Genomic DNA, 17,750 nt, shown 5'->3' on the forward strand with positions numbered 1-17,750 from the left:
ATCCAATGATGGATGTCTAATGAGATGACTTTTTGCCTCCACTAAATGGTTATATTGTTTGCACTGATGTATGCTAAGACTTGATGCGTTAAATCTTTGGTCATTAGCCGATGCCATTAGCAGAAAAGTCCAAATCACTTAGAGCTGGGACTTAAGACTTTTCATTAAAACCCAAATTTGCATGTTATTGGATAAATCTGTTAATACGGTTTAGCCGGACTCAAGGAAGTTACTTGAAAACTTTTTACAGTGCGTAGGCAGGGTCAATGATGCCTGAGAGCCTCAAATTTGGAGAAGATGCCCCCTCTGAGGGCATATGCTGAGCAACCCCTGCATCCCTCCCACCCAGCCCTGCCTGCCCCCGCAACCCCTAATGCCGTGCGTGCAGCCCCAGCTGTCAGCACTGCACTTCATAATGGGATCAGGTCTGCTCCACTGCTGCCAGGAAACCCCCCTGAAGGAGCTAAAATCCCAGCAGCAGGGTCTCCTCACCTCATGGCAAATCGGGGCAGCCTTTCCTGCCACTTTGGAGCCAGAGGGAGTTTGGCCTTGGCACTGGTTTCCCTGCAGGAGTCTTCAAGCAGCATCAGTGCAGTGGGGAACAGGGCTTGCCAGGAGCAAAGGCCAGCTGAGAGGAGTCATTGACATCATCAAATTCATTACTCCTCCATCGTCACATCCATTTCGATGGTTTTTTCTTTTTGTCCCCTGTTTTTTAGAGGGCAGATGAGGCAAGAGCACTTCCCAAAACATCAGTCATGTTGGGTAGCTTGACCAGTCCAGCATGATCTCTGCTTTGCTAGAAGTAAGAAGTTGCTGCCTGGTCAACCTCTAAGTTGCAAACTTAGCTGTGGTGAACAGAGGTTTTGAACACGTAAAGGTGTGCCACGTGCTTGGACAGGTGTCAAGCCCTTGTCCTTACCTTCTATATGTCATAGCTAAGATTTTTTTCCCTAATACGTGTCATACTCTTGCATTTTCTTAATCGAGAATGTCTATTCAGTGCACCTTGAAAACTGCAGCTCAGAGAGAAGTTGACCCAGTTCTCAGTTTTCTGGGCCTCTGATAGTCTTTGTTATGACATATGGTATTGAATAGGCTGTAACATAGACTTAATATAAATACATTTAAGAGAGGTCCTATTTCAAGCACTTTTGATCCACTGTGTGTGCAGTGCCGAAAGGCATCTTCCTGTCACCAGGGTGCAGGATGGATTTTTTTCTTGGTTCCCCCCAGGAGCCTGGGTCTGTATCCTGTGGGACCTGAGGAGGCCGATGAGGAAAAGTCATCCCATCCTGTGACGCACGCTGTCTGCCAGAACAGAAATGCTGGGCTTCAGAGGTTGTTGTCGTCGGACAGCCCACTTTCACACAACACTTGTGTTCTTATGTAGTAGAGGGTGTTTTACTTGTCTGAGCCACTTCCAAGGTCTGAATATTGGACTGAAGCACATCCCTCTGCCTGTGAGAGAAGCAGGGGGTCTGAGCACACTGGAGAAAATGCCAAAGTTGTTGTGAGCAGGGATCCTGATAACCTCGAGGCAAGCAAAACAAGCTCGTGTCTTCATCTTAACTCAGCAGACAGCTCTGGTGACAGAAACCAGAGAGGCTTTGTCCCCAGGGAAGAGATGAAGATGGCACAAGAGGTGGCACCAGGATGGACTCCAGCTCCCTTCCCCCCACCCAGACCCCCTGGGGCTCCCTGTCACGTAAGACTGTTCCCCCCTGGCAAGTGGCTTGGCTGTGGCCACTGGCTCCTCTGATGTCCAGCGGGCTTCCTCTGGTGGCTTAGGACAATTGTCCTTATTGTCCAAGCAATCAATAAGCCAGAACTCTGCAACCCAGAGGCTCAAGCTTGGGCTTGTTAAAACATTGCTGGGCCTCTGTTCTCTTTAGCCAATAATGAACCAAAAGTGTTCTGGACAGGTCAGGAAACAATGGGGGAAAACACCTTTCCAGCTGATGGGCGTATGTGACAAGGATGCATTAGGCAAAAGAAGGGATGCTGCACAGGGTAAAGGCCCATGTATTTGTAGTGGCAGCAGTCCCATTTACCAGGTTTTTGGGGGTGCTAAGAGATTCCTGGGGTTGAGTGTGTGATTTGATGATGCAGGTTCCTGTTTGTTGGGTGTGGGGCTTGTCTTTATATCAGGAAAAGCGTTAGCTGTTCAGGATGGCCAAAGTTAAAGGACCATCTTGCAGAAACCAGAGCTTAAAACAAACACTGGCTGTCAAATTGTGGAGTGTTTGCTGGCAGTTAATCTCCATCCAAGAGAACCCATTGCTGAGTTTAGAGAGTGAAATAAGATGCTGCCAAATATTGTAACAGGGAAAGTTTTTTCTGTGAGAGTGTACCTTTTCTGCCAGTTTAATGCCCTATCAGTCATATTTCTAAAACCAATGGGCTGTGTAAAACTAGGTGTAATCTCTGTATATGTGAACTTGCAGTACAGAAATTGAAGTGGGCTTGTCCTCCCGTGATCAGAGCCTTACAAGACCTGCCTGGCTCCCCACATGGCTCACCAGCACTCCAGGTCTCTCCACAGCCTTCCTGAGCAGGCAAGAACAAACAAATTAAGAAATCATGGGAGAGAAGAAAATGGAGATAGCAGGGGATTTCTAATCAAGCTATTTTAATACTGGGTGTGCTTTAATCACTTACTTAATGGCAGTGCTTAATGAACACTTGAAATAAAGCATGTTTCTGTCAGAGATTCAACACCCGTGTTTCTAAAGCTGTCTTGAGGGAACTCAAATGCTTATTACAACTTTTCAGCAAAAAAAAAATCACAGTTGTGCTATATTAATTTCCAAGATTGAAGGGGAGGGAGGGGTGAAAAAGTTGGAAAAAGACAAGAATGTAGACAAGGCAATAGTGGTGGTTGCTTACTAGCGTTGCAATTAACCTGAATTTAGTGACTGATAGTAATCCATCCAGATAGATACTTATTCTAGGCTTTGTCAAATCACATTTATGCTTTCCTTTGCAATGCTCCCCTGGCTGTTGCACTGAATTTTTTATTGCACACCAACCCTTTGGGCTTCAGGCAGAACAGTTTTCTCCAGCTCCTCTTGCCTGCCCTTGTACACTGCCTTGTGCACTTCCAGCTGTGACACCCTCTTGCTTCAGGTGCTGATCTTTGCGCCTGTGGACTGTGGCATGATACTGTTGGCCATGAAGCTGCCTTTCCTGTGCATTGCAGACAGAGACACTTGCTGCTGGGCTTCCCAAAAAGGAAAGTGGTTTGAGCAGCTGGAAAAAGGTCACAAACTTTTCCTGCTCCCAAATAACCATGGGAAGGTTCTAGCAAGCGTCCTGTGTGCCTCCTTCACCTGCTGATGTACTGGCAGCTTCTTCTCTCCAACTCCTGAGGGCTCCTGGCATGCTCTGACTCTAGTTTCATGATGCAGTGTGTCCTGGGGAGATGGGGATACTTTCAATGACTGACTTAGAGTAACTTCCTTGTTCTGCCCTTTCCTGACTCCCAGCATGAAGTGCAACTTAGTTCAATGGTGAAGAGTTGAATACAGTACGTGAGGAAAAGGGGGACCAGGAGGATTTTTTTCTGACCTTGTCAAGCCATCAGTTTGCCCCCTGAAACATGCAGTTTTGATTTTAGTTTTGTTCTGAGTAAGTGTTAGCAGCTGTAAAGCTGTAAAGTTTCACATCAGCATCTATGCAGCATTTCACTTCACCTCCTCAAAATGGCGAGTCCCTGGGGTGTCCCCCCTGCTGTTTGTAAGCATGAAAGGTCAGTGAGATAAATGGCCTCCCACTGCCCAGTGGTGAAGCAGGGTTAAAAGACTGCACCATTTTTATTTGTCTTTCATAAATCACAGTATTCCTAAGCCCCTGTTTCCTGTGAGCAGTGTGTTCCTGTGGGTGTGCTTTCCTATCCTTGTTCCTTTTAGCTTCAGGTGAGGCTAAAACCCCCCACCATACCCACTCTGGCATTTTCCCAACTGCACTGTCCAAGGATTGGAGAAGATTTAGAAACTTAGGCATAAAATCATCTCTGCTGTCATGAGCCTAGAAAGAAGCTGGACATAAAACTCTTTTCTCTAAAAAACGGTTTGGGGCCGGGGGAGTAACCTGAGCTCCCTGTATCTTGACCTTGCTGCATCTTTGCAAAGTTGTCTATGAAAAGGAACAGTACAATAACTCCCAGGGACATGGCAAATAGTAATTGCAATTACTGCTGGTGCTGATGAGCTTGTTTCCACTACTGGTAACTAGTCTTGGCCAAAACACCTTACTGCTACCGCCTCCTTTTCCACCACTGGTACTCCTTTGCTGAAGCCTGTCTATGATGAACCCAGACATGGGCCTAGTTTTGACATTTCTCCAAAACTACTTCCCTCTTGATCTTGCATTTTTATTGCAACAGCTGGTCAGCAAAGGCATAAATGCAGAGTTAGTTTAGCCATTAAAATGCTGTTGGTACTTTGAGAGGACAGCTGAAACTGCTGTCTTTCTGGGTTTGCTAAAACCTTCAGCCTAAGGATGATTTCAGGGCTCCAGAAAAGAGAATAGGCTAAAAAAGGGATGAATTTTTCTTATCTCTTCAGATCAAGGCCTCAAATTCTTCCACAATAAAAGGACCATTTGGTCCTTTTACTTTGAGGTACTGCTATAGCAGTAGTGGAAAGGTTTGGAGATGTTTGGTGGTGGGGTTTTTTTGAGGAGCTGTCTGTTGTATCTTCCCCCTAAATTTAACACTTGTTGTCAAGAAGTTAAAGCTGTTTCTTCAAATGACCTCCTCTTTCAGGAATGAAAGGTAATGCATGCATTTATTAATCCTTAAGTTGTTTTTGGTTTGTTTTTTTTTTTTTTGTTAACTTATTCTAGTCTTAATTGAGAAGATCATCTGCTAGTATCTGTAGCCCATGCATAACTTGCTGACGGGAGAGGAAGAGTGGACACGCTGGGGCGTTCTTTTGGCTTTTTAGAAGCAACTTTGTGTTTAAAGAAAAGAGGAAAAACAAAACAAAAACCAGCCCAGCACCTCTTTGGGTGTTGACGAGGGACGCTCGTGTCTTGTGTGCAGAGGCTTGCTTGCCTCACAGTTCTCTGCAAAGCTCCCTGCCTGCCTGCAACCTCCTTTGTAGATGTGTGTCCTTTGAAGGGTCATTAATTTAATATCTTTCTCTGTGCAGCAGCTGGAACAAATGGTGGCCCAGCTTCAGCAGGAGCTCCCAGCTGCCTGCCTCGCCCAGCGCTGACCTACAGGCATTTTTGCCATGGCTGTCTCAGGCTTTTTATAGTTTTTGCACACTTGTTGCATATAGGATACCTTACAGGTGTGGGCCTTCACTGAAGCATTAGCTGGCTGTTTGGGGAGGGCGTGAGGTTTGGTGTTTTCTGCTCTTGCTTTTCTTTGGAAGCATTTCAAAAATGAGGGAAAACTTACTGGATTCAGACTGAATATGAGCTGCAGCATTTCACCACCAACTCACTAGAGATCAATCTGAACTGTCTCATAGTGTGCTCCTTGGATGAGAGGGCAGGCACATGTCTGAAATGGTGAGCGGCTCTGTGCGTGCAGGTGCGGCACTGCCAGTGCAGGGCATGTGGCAGCAGCTGTGCCAGGACCACAGCCAGGAGATTTCTCACCCTGCTCCTTGCCCTGGCCAAAATGCCTGAGTAGGTTCAATCTTAACCACTTGCAGACTGTGATTGCTGTTTGCAAGGGAAGTGTTTGCTGTTGTACTGACCTGTTCCTGCGTTACTTTAACAGAGCAATAGCTTTAAACAGGTGTCTGGTGTATAGCAAAGCTCCTGTTGGGATAATGCCTACTGGTGGCTCAGGGCCCTCTTCCCTGCAAGCTCTTACCCTTTGCCCACCAACATTGTACTGGGGATCTGGGGGGTTTTTTCAGGTCAGTCATAAAACTGAATAGCAGTTTCATCTTAGCCCTAACTGGCCAAATAATTTGGCTTCTGCTGTTTCCAGTACATGTATGCTCTCCCAGTCTTGGTGGTATCCTTCAGGGGACTGTCCCCTGCCTGCACTGCTTCACTTCAACCTGAGAGCATATGCATGGGAGAAGTAAAAGAGACCAAGCTGATGAGAAAATGTGCCCCAGGGAGGGCCACAGAGAGGCCAGTTCCCAAAGGATGCTGGTGTGGTCTGTGCTGCAAGACTGTGTTCTGGGACTGGAGCCCTGGTGGCCTTGTGGTCTCTGAGAAGGAGACCACCAAGGTTGAGTTGCTCAGGAGTGTCCCTTTGAGCTGAGTGCTGTGGGGCACAGCTGTATGTCCCCAGGCCATCAGGAATAGGCTATCCCTTTCCCATTAGCCTTTAGTGTTCATAACAGGTCACACATGCATGATAAGGTGTCCAAAAACAAAACAGGTGGTCTTCAGGTTGTAAACAACAGGTTCTCATATTTAGTAATTTACTTCTTTCAAACTGAGTGTCTTGAGCTATGCTGTATGTCCCATTTCCTTTGCTTTCCAGGTTGCGTGAAGCAGCTTAGGCACAAAGAATGGAACTTCAGTGGTGTGGTGTGGTGCAGTGTGGTGTGGTAGTACACCATGTATGCAGCATCAGAGCATGGGACAGCTTCAACAAACATTCAGCTTCTCCATATTGTCTTGAAAATGAGAATGGAAATGGAAATTTCATCCTCATTCACTTTATTGTGGTTTTAGAAGCTGCCTGGGTACCTACTTGCACCAAAATGCTATGTTTTGGTGGGTGGATGAAGTATAATTTCTGTACTGAAATACCAAAGAACCTCACATAGGACAGTGTGTAATTATGTAATTGTCTCACTCAAGGCGTGTGGACTGATGGGGTTTTGCAGGAGATTTTCAGGCTGTGCTGAGGAGAAAAGGCGCTCTGTGGACCATGCCTGTATTAGATATAAATGTCACCAGTGTACCAGGGAGAGCTGTGGTGGTTGAGGGCTTGGTCAGCAGGTGCTCAGTGAGCCATGGGGAATGGAGTTCCCCCTGCATGGAGGTCATGTTGACCAAGATTGTGTCTCTGTCAGTCTCTCAAGTTTTTCTGCAGTTGTGTGCATTGTCTTTGGAGGATTTGGGGAGACAAATCTAGTAGGGATGGCATGTTTGTGGGAGGAGGAAGCCAGTGGGTAAGGACTGGGATGCAGTAGAAGCAGTCTCATCAGCACAGTCTTGTACCACAGTGTGAGGCAGGATTTGGCCATGCCTCACACCCCTGGAAAGCACTAGTGCCCACTGTGAGCAGTAGGTGGTGGAAGGGGCTTTGGGAACATCCCCAGTCCAGATGTCCTCAGGGCAAAGGGTGCAGGGCAGTGTCCATGGGACTGGATGGGGTGCCTGGGGACAACCCCTCACCCCAGCCGGGGTTGGGAGGGCTGAGAGGGTGGCGAGAGGGGCATCCAGGCCTGCATACAAGGTCTTGGTCTCCTGCCCTGAACCCTCTCTGTGAGGAAAGCCCAGATAACCCATCTGGGTTGCCTTGTAGGGCAGGTGCTGTGGCAGAACCACTTCAAGTCCATAGGGCTTTTGGCAAATGCGTCATCAGGCCTTTGCCCTCCTGGTTTTTTATCTTGCGTGTGTCACCCTGTGCATCCTCCTGCTGTCAATCACTGTGGCCATCTTGGTGGGACCAGAGGGAACAGGGAGGCTCAGCCTGTGCCCAGCGAGCCACTGTCTGGTGTCATGCTGGGGTGACCAGCAGGATTTAGCTGCCAGAGCTCCCTGGGTCTTCCCAAAGCAGTGTGGGGCAGGCAGGCTGGGAAGCTTTGCATTATTGCTATTATTTATCGTTACTTTTTTTCTCCCAGTTTCTGGCTCTGCAGACCCCCAAATGCTCTTAATGGAGATATGGCCCGTTTATATGTTAATTTTAAGCCCGCTGACAAGCAGTTTGCTTTTCTCCTGACTTCTCACGGTTCCTTCGCCCGTTGAAAGCCGCTGCCATGGGCTTAGGGGATAAGGTGCCGAGAATTAGAAAATAAAATCAAATCTGCAGGATGCTGGAGAGCGAGAGGGTACAGGGATTGGCATGCTCTAAGTATAAACGCGTGATTTCTGAAAGCAAGGAACCCTGATACCAGGGGCGTGCATGACAATTACATCCAGTACAATACAAAATGTTAATTACTAAATTTTGAGAAATTAATGCTGATTAGCAGCTGTGTGTGTGTGACCTAAATACATCTATTGCTTATCTTTATTCATAATATTCAGTTTATTGTTGATAAAGTAATGGCTGAATGGTGGGCTGGCTCATAGCTAAAGACTGAGGCCCGATTTGTAAATCATCTGAAATTTGTTGGCATCTGTTTTTTGTGGAATTTATACGGATGGAGAAGATGAATAGGAGTCTGAGGTATCCCCTTTTACAACTCAACTCATAGATATTATTGAGAATTCATATTGCTTTTATTATTTGGTCATAAAAATGGACCTAATGCTTGTTGGCTTTAAAACACCTACTAGTGCTGCTTTCTCTCTCCATCTTGCAAAATATAAGACAAGGCCGAAGCTTAAATTAAAATCCGCAGGTTCTTATCTCTTTCCCACAGGAAAGCAAATCTGTGTTGAAAACCGTAAAATTAAGAGGAGAGCAAGGATAGCATAATTTAGCAAAAATTCATGGCACCAGATTCTGAGCTATATGACTGGAGGGATAGGTCAGACATTAAGAAGATAGTGCCTGCTAAGGCAAGTTCCTTAAGGTGGTGCTCTGGAAACAAGGAAAATGGAAAATGCTGCACTGGTTCCCGTTTGCTTCCTTTCCTCTACTCCTACCGGCCTTAACAATAAATTGAGTTGTCCATTTAATAACCTGTCTGCTTCCAGAAGTCCAGAAAAATCATGGACTTGTGCATGGAGGTATGTCCTAAAATCTGCTTTGTGCCAGGATTTCAATAGTGAACTCAATGAAAATTAATTTTATTGGCCTCTTAAATTATTTTTTTTCTTAATTCCTTATGTGCGACAGGCTGTCCTTGCTGTCAGTGTGTCTGCCTGAAGGATAGCTTTATTTTTTGGGGGGCTTTATTAAAAACCTGTTTATTCCATAATTATTTGTGCTAAGGGGCAGGGTAAAGTGGCAGGGTACAAATGAGGAGTGCCTGTTACATGCTGGCATCATTACTATGGCTTGTCCCACTGTGGAAAGAGCAAACTGAGTTTCAAGCAGTGTTAATAATGCAGGATTTCATTGGGATTGAGGAGTTCTGTTGTCTTGCAACCTTGATCTAAGGGCATAATTGTGGACAGGATCCTTCCACCATGCTGCCTGCCTCCTCCCCTGCACCTCCGCACTCTGGGAAGTGCTGGTGGGAAGTGTGCATCTTTCCCTGCATGGACATCACCTTATGGCACCCATTTCAGAACCCTCGTGGGTGTTTGTAGCACTTTGAGTTCTCCTTGATAGTCAGAGGCCTCCCAGCTGTCCCCGTGCACTCAGCAGGTCTCCCCTCTCACCGACCCCCTTGAGAGGCCACTGCCAACTGCTTATGTATGAGATCAGGCTTCTAAGGGTGCCCTTTTAGTCACCTGGTACACAGACCATGAGTTTTCATCCAGAGTGTGTAAAACTGCAAGGGACAAACTTGCCATTCCTCTGGTGATGGTGGGGGTTTGTCCCAGCTGTGCTGTGCCACGGCTGTGCAGGAGAACAGTGGAGAGGAAGAGGGAAGTTGAGGAAGCTTGTGTTGCTCTTAAGGCTGGAGATATGGCAAGCCTGTACTTTAAGCCTTCTTTTTTTAAATGCTGTTCCTGTAACCAAAGGGTTTCTCCAGCACTACTGCTGACTCTGCTGTCCTTAGGTCACAGCCCTTCATGCACAGTGCCTGCCTGCCCAGCACATTGCTCCTCCTGCCCTGCAGCTCTCCATTTGCCATTTCCGCAGCCCTGTCTCAATGTGTCCCAAATGCCTTTCTTCCTGCTCCCGGCCCCCACCCATTTCCCTGCATTTCCTCAATAGCTGCATCCCTCCTCGGGTGCCAGTGGTTTGAGGATGCCGATTCTGGCAGCAAACCTGGTTTCCATCCACTAGCCCCAATGTCATGTCTGTCCATCTGTTTCCCCCGCTTCAGCAATGCAGATATTTTAAAACAGCATTTTGGAAATGTCATCTGGTTTTTTTTTTCAAAGCAGAAGCCTCACTAACACAATTTAACTTTTGTCCTTCTCTTGCAGTCCAACAAGGTGCCCGTGGTACAGCCTTCTCATGCGGTTCACCCCCTCACCCCTCTTATCACCTACAGCGATGAGCACTTTTCCCCGGGGTCACACCCATCTCACATCCCCTCTGACGTCAGCTCCAAACAAGGTGAGCCCATCCTTTCCCAGCACGGTGGAGATGCAGGGTGGTCCTGGTGCCCTCCATGCTGCTGACAGAGCTTTATTTGTAATATTTTAGAGGGAGGCTTCCAGATGCATATGCCCACTTTCAGAGATGGCAGTTCTGCTGTGATGCTGATATTTAAATTGGAGACTTAAATTTTTATGCTCTTTCTAATGTGATAATCCGGGCTTGTTTTTCTCATCAAAATCTTTCAAAATCTCGGTAAACAACAGCCAGTCTTCACCATCTCCTGTGGTGCCCAAGGCTTGCAGCATGCAGATGCAGAAAGGGCAACCTTCCCTCACCTTTCCGAAAACAGAGGGACAAGTGCTTCAGAAGTGGTGTTATTGAAACTTTTTCTTTCACTTTATTTTATGTCCTTGTATTCTAGTTGTCCATTTTCTTCTATATGTCACTTGGCATAATCAAAGCATTGCCCATAAAAATAGTTTTGAGCCTGTGCAAGTAAAAGCTTTACAAATGTGACATTTTTGAACCTTCTTGTGCTGGCTGCCTTCTGCAGAAAGCATCTTGTTACATGTCTGAGTCATGGATGTCAGTTTTCTCTGCACCTCTAGGACTCCTTAAGGCAAACACAAAAGCCTCCTAGATCCACATCTGGGAATGTCAGACCAGCCCTGCTCAGAGTCAGTCTGCAGGCCCCCAGGGAAGAGCAGACAGTCTCCAAGGTGTCAAGCCCAGCCTGTGCCAAGAGCTTTTCCCAGTACTCAGGAGAACCCAAGGGATTCCTGGGAAGGGTGTGCTTGCTTGCAATGGGTTGCAGGAGCTGGGGAGGGATGTGATGGATACTGGCGAGATGCAAGGGGAGGACTGGCCATGGCTGTCGCGGGTCTGAGCCAGGGTTTGGCTAAGCACCTGTGCAGAAGAAATCTGCATGGGAGACCTGGTGATGAGGAGGAAAGGAGCGAGAGCAGAGGGTTTACAAAGGCATTCACTGTAGTCTGTATATCTGCATGGGCAGGAAGCCTGTCAGTGCCATGACTGGTCCTGGAGGGTGCTTCTCTGCCTCTGTCTGTGCTGGCATGTCCCACCATGTGCTGTGACACCCAGTTGACAAAATCGTGAAGCTCTGCTTTACCTGGGCACACATCCACATGCACAGTAGTCCCATTTATCTGAAGAGGCTTCTAGTCATCACTGTTCAGGGAGAGAGACTTTTTCTTCTGTCTTTCCCTGAATGCCTATGCTTTATTTTGGCTGTGCTATGGAGATAATAACATGGGCTACATCCAGAAAATGCTATGGCCTGTTGGTTCTGTGTGTCTTTTGCTATTTGGTGGTTACTTGTTTAGTTTTTTCTAGGGAGGGAGAATACAAAAAGCACTCTGCCTGGAAAGCCTGGCCTGTAGATACATATATAATACCTCTTTCAGACTTGGAAGAAGCAAGTGGAGACCTCCTGTCCTCATTTGTCTTCTTCCTTTGCATCAGTGCCCAGGAGAAGGATATTCACACTCATTCCTTGAAATCCCAGGGGTGCCACGCGTTAAGAGAATGGGATTTCCACCTCTTGCTGAAGCTGGCTGTGAGAGCTGGGGCACAACCCGCTGCTGCAGTTTGTGAGCTCAAGAGGTTTTTGCTTACTGCATGCTGAGTTTGCCCTCCTGTGCCCCATTTTTTTGCCTTTACCCCAGTTTATTTTTGTATTCCTGTACAGCAGACCCCAACTAAACAACATCTGGTTTGTTGTTGCTGCTGCACATCCTCTCTTCTGCTGCTTCTCTACCCTCTCCCCTGCCCAGCACCCCACCAGTCACATCCCCATCCCTGAGTGCAAGCCTGCCGAGGGGCTCTGCCAGGAGGCACAAAGCTCATTGCCCTCTGGTGTTCCTGAATGGGCTCTTGATCCCTTTGCTCAGTGTCTGGCAAAGATGGCAATGGATGATGTGGATAATGCAGCCTGGAGACTGCTGGTTTTGTCTGGGATGGTCTCCTTGATGTGTGTGGTCTTTCCATCCATGCTCCCTGTTTCGGCGCCACCGGCATGTGGGAGCAGCCGCACTGAAGTAGCCCATGCAGTAGCTGCAGAGAGGATTTTTCTTTTCCTCAGGTCCTCTGCCAAATGCCTCCAACCATTGTTTCTGTCCTTGCCTCCCACTGTGGGTCTGGAACAAGGCAGTGCCCTGGCTCCCTAGCCCTGATGCCAGGGTGCCCTTCTCCCACCAAAATCCTCCAACGAGGGGGTCTGCAGCAGCTTGCCCTCAGCACTGCCTCTTGCACCCAAGGCACTTTGGGATGGACACACAGAACCACCTTCCTAAAGGCAGTTACTTTTTTCTTTTTATTTTTTATAATTTTTTTCTTTAACCCTCTCGGGAGAACTTGCTTTGGAGAGTAGTGGCCATGTGGTAGCTGTGTGTGCTCCTGTGGGCATTAGGTGCTGGTAGCCGTCCATAAGGGGCCAGAAGTTTTGGATTAGCAATAACTATTGTGCATTAGTTAAGAGAGAGCAGTGTTGTCTCCGTGGATCAGAATTGCAGATTCTGGAGAAGAAGTGGCCCAGTTCCTTGTGCAGAACTTGTTCTGGCAGGGGCAAGGTCATGTCATCACTTCCAGGAGCATCAGTCATCACCAGAGATGTGAGAGATGAGACACTGGGCTTCTTTAACACCTTGTTTGGTTTTCTTTTTTTAACCACTCGCAAAGAGTGTTCCCTCTCATGTAAAAGCCCTGGGATATGTAAAGTGTTTCCTTTCCTGTTAGCTACCAGCTGTTTTACACCTTTGAAAAGACAACTGGTCAGAAATTCGACTCACTCAGGTTGTGGTTCCAAGTCTGAAAATTTAGTTTTTTTCAGACAATAACACCACTGGTATTATTTTCCATGCTTTCCTGTACATGGTCCTGACAGATATTCTTCAAATCTTGTAATTAAATTCAGAGGATTTAAATACAAACTGGGAGGGGAATAAATCAGTAACATCTATCTATAAATTAAGTGTCAAGGTAGCATATGCTCAGTCTTGGACCTTTGGAGTGTCACCACATTAATATTTAATACCCTTTTAAAGCAGCTGATTTAACATGTGAAGTAGACTTAACAATTCCTTCTGCTTCACCCCCTCTTCCCTAAACACATTTAAATAAATCAATGTCTTTGTGGCCTCTGCAACTGTAATTCCATGTCTCCTTGGGGAACAAGGTTTAGGTGAAGAATGGAGACCACAGACCCTTTTGGGATGAGGATTAGCTTTAATCTTGAGGTGATTCTTGCAGTTGTAGGACTCTGTGTTCTGGGGAATGTGAGCTGATGGATCATTCCTGATGGGACTCTTATTTTTCCATGAAATACTACCATTGCAAAACAGATTGACCTTGGAGCCCACAGGAGTCAACTTGATGAAGAGCTTAGTTGGAACTGGAGTGACAATTGGAAGCCAAATGAATCATATCAAGTGTGACCATTACAGGCCTGAAAACGATTCTTAATTAACCACTGATCCTCTGTGGTAGCAAGTTTCCAAAATCTGTGAATCCATAAGGGAACCCGTGAAAATATAAAAGTAGCAATTTACCTAATCTAGTAGCTCTGCTGTGCTGCCTCTTCGACAATGCTTTATTTTCCCCTTGTTTCATGATGTGCTAGAGGAGGTCCTCAGGTTCCAGTCAGGTTTGGTGAGACCATTGAGAGGACAGTAGCACCTAATGCATTTCACAGGAGATCTAAACTTGCACAGGTCCTTACCCATACATTTATTTCCTCCTTCCACATTGTTTTTTCCGGTATCTCCCTTTGAATTGCAGTATTGTGTGCAAATTGTTTGAAAGGTGGCCCATGGAATCTTTTGCTTTTAACACAAACCAAGAAGGTGGTTATTTCTTATCCAAAGTATTAGTTCCACTGTAGTATTAGGTGGGAACTGTAGGTCATATACAGAGTATTTTGAGGAGAAAGTCACTCATTCTTCTGTGCTTTTTAACAGGCATGTCCAGGCATCCTCCAGCTCCTGATCTCCCTACCTTCTATCCCTTGTCTCCAGGGGGGGTTGGACAGATAACACCACCTCTCGGCTGGTAAGATTTTTTAGCTTCTTTTCAGACAGGTGCATGTTCACACCATTTGCTATTGTTGAATCAGTCGCAGCATTTACAAAACAATGTCATTCCAGTAAGAAATTCCTACTTTATTTTAGTTGAAAAGATGAAAAAATGTCGATCTTTGAAATGAATTGAATCTGTTTTTTGAATGCATACAGAAATTGAAGTGTATAGATTTCACTTTGAAGTCTCTATGTTTCTTATGGCTCAGATTTGTGGCTCTTAGCTTTTGGAAAGATAGCAGAAAACAGTTCTCAAGGAATTAAATGTAAATTTTAATAAACAAAATTGCAATTAAGCTTTTGGAAAGATAGCAGAAAACAGTTCTCAAGGAATTAAATGTAAATTTTAATAAACAAAATTGCAATTACTCAGGAGAGGGGAGGTAAGAAGGAACTTTGAAGTATGTATGCGTGGGGAAATCTTGAAACTGCCCCAAATGGAGAACAAACTTTTGTAGTCTGCTGCTTTTTACAGTTTCTGTATGGAGAAAAGCCTCTATCACTGGGATCTTGCTGCTCTTGCTAATACTAGCACTCTCATGATCTCTTGCTGCCACTCAGGGTGGAGGAAATGTGGTATTTTTGGAGTAACAGATTTGGCAGGGTGCTTCATGTCTATTTGGGGTAGATATGTACTTGCCTTCAGTTCTCTTGGAAGAGGGAATAAGGAAACTCAGCCATAATTTCAGCGCTTTAGAATTTGTATTGTGACTAGTCTGTGCCCACGCAATGAGGGATGCAGATTTTTTTTGTTTTTAATGTCTCCATGGGAGGGAAACATGATCCAGATGACAACAGGCAGAGAAAGTAGAGAGCAGAAGATGGTGAAATGCTGTATTGCTGGCATATCTTTCAGGAAAGGCCACATGCCTTTTTGGAACAAATAATTAGTAGATATCAAACTACTAAAATATGGAAGTATCTATTTTTTTGATTTTCCCCCTCCCCCCCCCATTTTGCTGCTTAGCTGTCTCCTCACTTCCACTGCCACCAGGCAGTTGCTAGCATGCGCTTTCCAGATGTGGTCAATCCTTTCTTCTGAATGGTTTCTTGGTGCAGAAGTTGGGGGGAGGGAAGAGGGAAAGAGAAAGGAGAGACAAGATCCAACCTTACAAGACTCTGGATGCGTTCAGCAGCACTCACCAACAGCGGGACATACTCAGCTGTCCCTCGTGCTACGGCTCCCTGCTGTGAGGTAGCACTGTTGAGACTTCCTTCAACTTTTTTTTTCATTTCCTCTTCCCTTTGAGCACTGCTCATTTCCAGTGACATGCTCCAAGAGTGAAACCTTACTGTGTCCTGAACCTTACAAAGGCCCAGTTCCATTTTTTCTCGTCTGATTGACCAGTCAATAAGCATCTGAATAGCATTGATGTGTTGATGTGTGTGGTGCCCCTCTGGTTGGAAGAGGTGTTTCGGCTGAACTGGTATTTGCTTGCATTACCATTGCATGCTACTCCAGGGAGTTCATTGTAGTCATGACTGAACCATTGCAAACTGAAAGTAATCAAAATGTAGCGATGATCATAAAAATTAAAGACCTCAACTGACGGACTGGTGGCAAAATATTATGTATATGTGGGAGTGTCAAGGAGGGAAGACCTTCACACAAGCTTCTCTTACTGGACTGCAAAGTTTGATCTTTAAGTAGTAAGATTGACTTGTGTCGCTGTGGCCTTTTACGTGGTTGGGTTGGAGTTTTTTAATCAAACAAATTTCTGCTCAGAAAAGCTGTCCACTTGTACCTCACTATAGCATATGCTAATGGAGAGAGTCCTAAGTTTTCAAAGACTTAATAAAACTGTTCAAAAGGCTTTTTAGCTTAATAATTCACCATCTGGTGTTCTCGCTCTGATCTACAGTAGAACTATTTGGAATAAGATGCTTTTTTCCTAAGAGCTTGTTTAACAAATCTGATTCCAGTGCTTCTAAAACTAGGTGAGAGAGGGATAGAGATAGAGGAGTGTGCATGTGTGTTATGTGCCCTGGGGGAGGAAGGCTGGTTGTTTTGCTTTCCTTCCCAGTGGAAACTTAGATTGGGAATCTTTCAATAGCAAGGGAGAAAGTTCAAAGCATTTAAGTACTCATTAGTTTCACTAGGAGAACTCTTGAAAGTATTAGCTCTTACTATTCATTTGTGACTGAGTTCCCATCAAGAGCTTGTAACTCTAGAGTAACCATTGAATACCATATCGTATGATTGATGGGTTCCTTTCTTCTGTGACCTCAGGCAAGGTCAGCCTGTATATCCTATCTCGAGTGGATTCAGGCAGCCCTATCCATCCTCACTCTCAGTCGACCCTTCCATGTCCAGGTAGGTGTAGGAGGTGAATGACTGACTGGGGAGTAACTGCTGGCATTAGAGGGCAAGTTGCTCTTCTGCTTGCATCTTGGTCTGCCTTTGCTTGCTTTTCAGTCAGCTAAACCCTTATGCATACATTTTTATTTAACTTATGTGTTGTATATGCAGTTTGCCTGGATCCCACACTGGTCTCATTCAGCATTTTCTTGTCAGTCTCTGAAGTGTTGCAATGAGGAGCACCAGTGAATTGTCAACAATTAATTGAGCTGTTTCATCTGAAATGAGTCATTAGTCCATTTCTAGATGCAACACATAGTGTTGTGCATAGCATCCTTGGGTTTTGCTCATGTCAGTATGCAGCCAGGTGGATTGTCACTCTAGTCTGCCTTCTCTAGTTCCAATTTCAAAGCTGTTGGTAATTAGTCTTGAATCACGTAGGTAATGCTCTGTATGGAAACTTGCTCGCAAGTAGGTATTTCATAGCCCAAAGCCACTAATGGCAGGGGATGCCAGCACAGTATTTGTACTGGTGTGTGACTCAGGCACTGTGTCTTTATGTCTAAGTGCAAGCAAGCAATGCTAATTGAGACTTGGGCATGACACACTCCAGACCTCCTATGCTCTGCTTTCGCATTCTAAAGACAGCTTCTGCATCCTGTGCTTGGTGTACACGAGGTTGCAATATACCATTCTTGGGGTTTTTTCTGTGACCTGTAGAAGACACACCCTCTTGCACAGGGATTTAAGGCAGGCCATTTGATAAGTGGGGGGTCCTTTTGCCTCTTTGTGTGTGGGCTCTTTTGGATTATCACTGTCCCTTCACTTCTTTACAGGGGAATGATAAGCATGTGCCTGTCAGGGTGATTGGGAAGAAAACCCATTCTTCCTCCAAGATAAAATCACTTGATTTGGTTACAGGGCTTTGTGTTTCCTTTATTTTGATCACATGAAGGAAAAGGGCAACAAGGGGACTAAGGCATGGTGAAAGGAGAGGCTGGATGCCATTCCTTAGCCATCACTCCTTCAGCAAAACTTTGGAGCATGAGCTTGTTTTTGATGTAAACAGTACTTTCCACCAGTTTAAAATACAGCATGC

General features: G+C 45.7%; 1 protein-coding gene across 9 annotated transcripts in view; it reads left to right on the forward strand.

Moving 5' to 3' along the window:
* The window catches only part of LEF1 (lymphoid enhancer binding factor 1), a 71,488-nt gene that overhangs the window by 31,366 nt on the left and 22,372 nt on the right, over nucleotides 1-17,750 (forward strand). For 7 of the 9 annotated variants that reach the window (XM_039551400.1, XM_039551401.1, XM_039551402.1 and 4 more), the window contains 3 exons: nucleotides 10,144-10,276; nucleotides 14,236-14,326; nucleotides 16,583-16,666. In XM_039551400.1, coding sequence (XP_039407334.1) covers nucleotides 10,144-10,276; nucleotides 14,236-14,326; nucleotides 16,583-16,666 — 308 coding nt within the window. The remainder of the gene's footprint in view (nucleotides 1-10,143; nucleotides 10,277-14,235; nucleotides 14,327-16,582; nucleotides 16,667-17,750) is intronic. The other 2 variants (XM_039551406.1, XM_039551405.1) reach the window with 1 other exon arrangement.

This window comes from Corvus cornix, chromosome 4, assembly GCF_000738735.6.
Source record: "Corvus cornix cornix isolate S_Up_H32 chromosome 4, ASM73873v5, whole genome shotgun sequence".
NCBI lineage: Eukaryota > Metazoa > Chordata > Aves > Passeriformes > Corvidae > Corvus > Corvus cornix.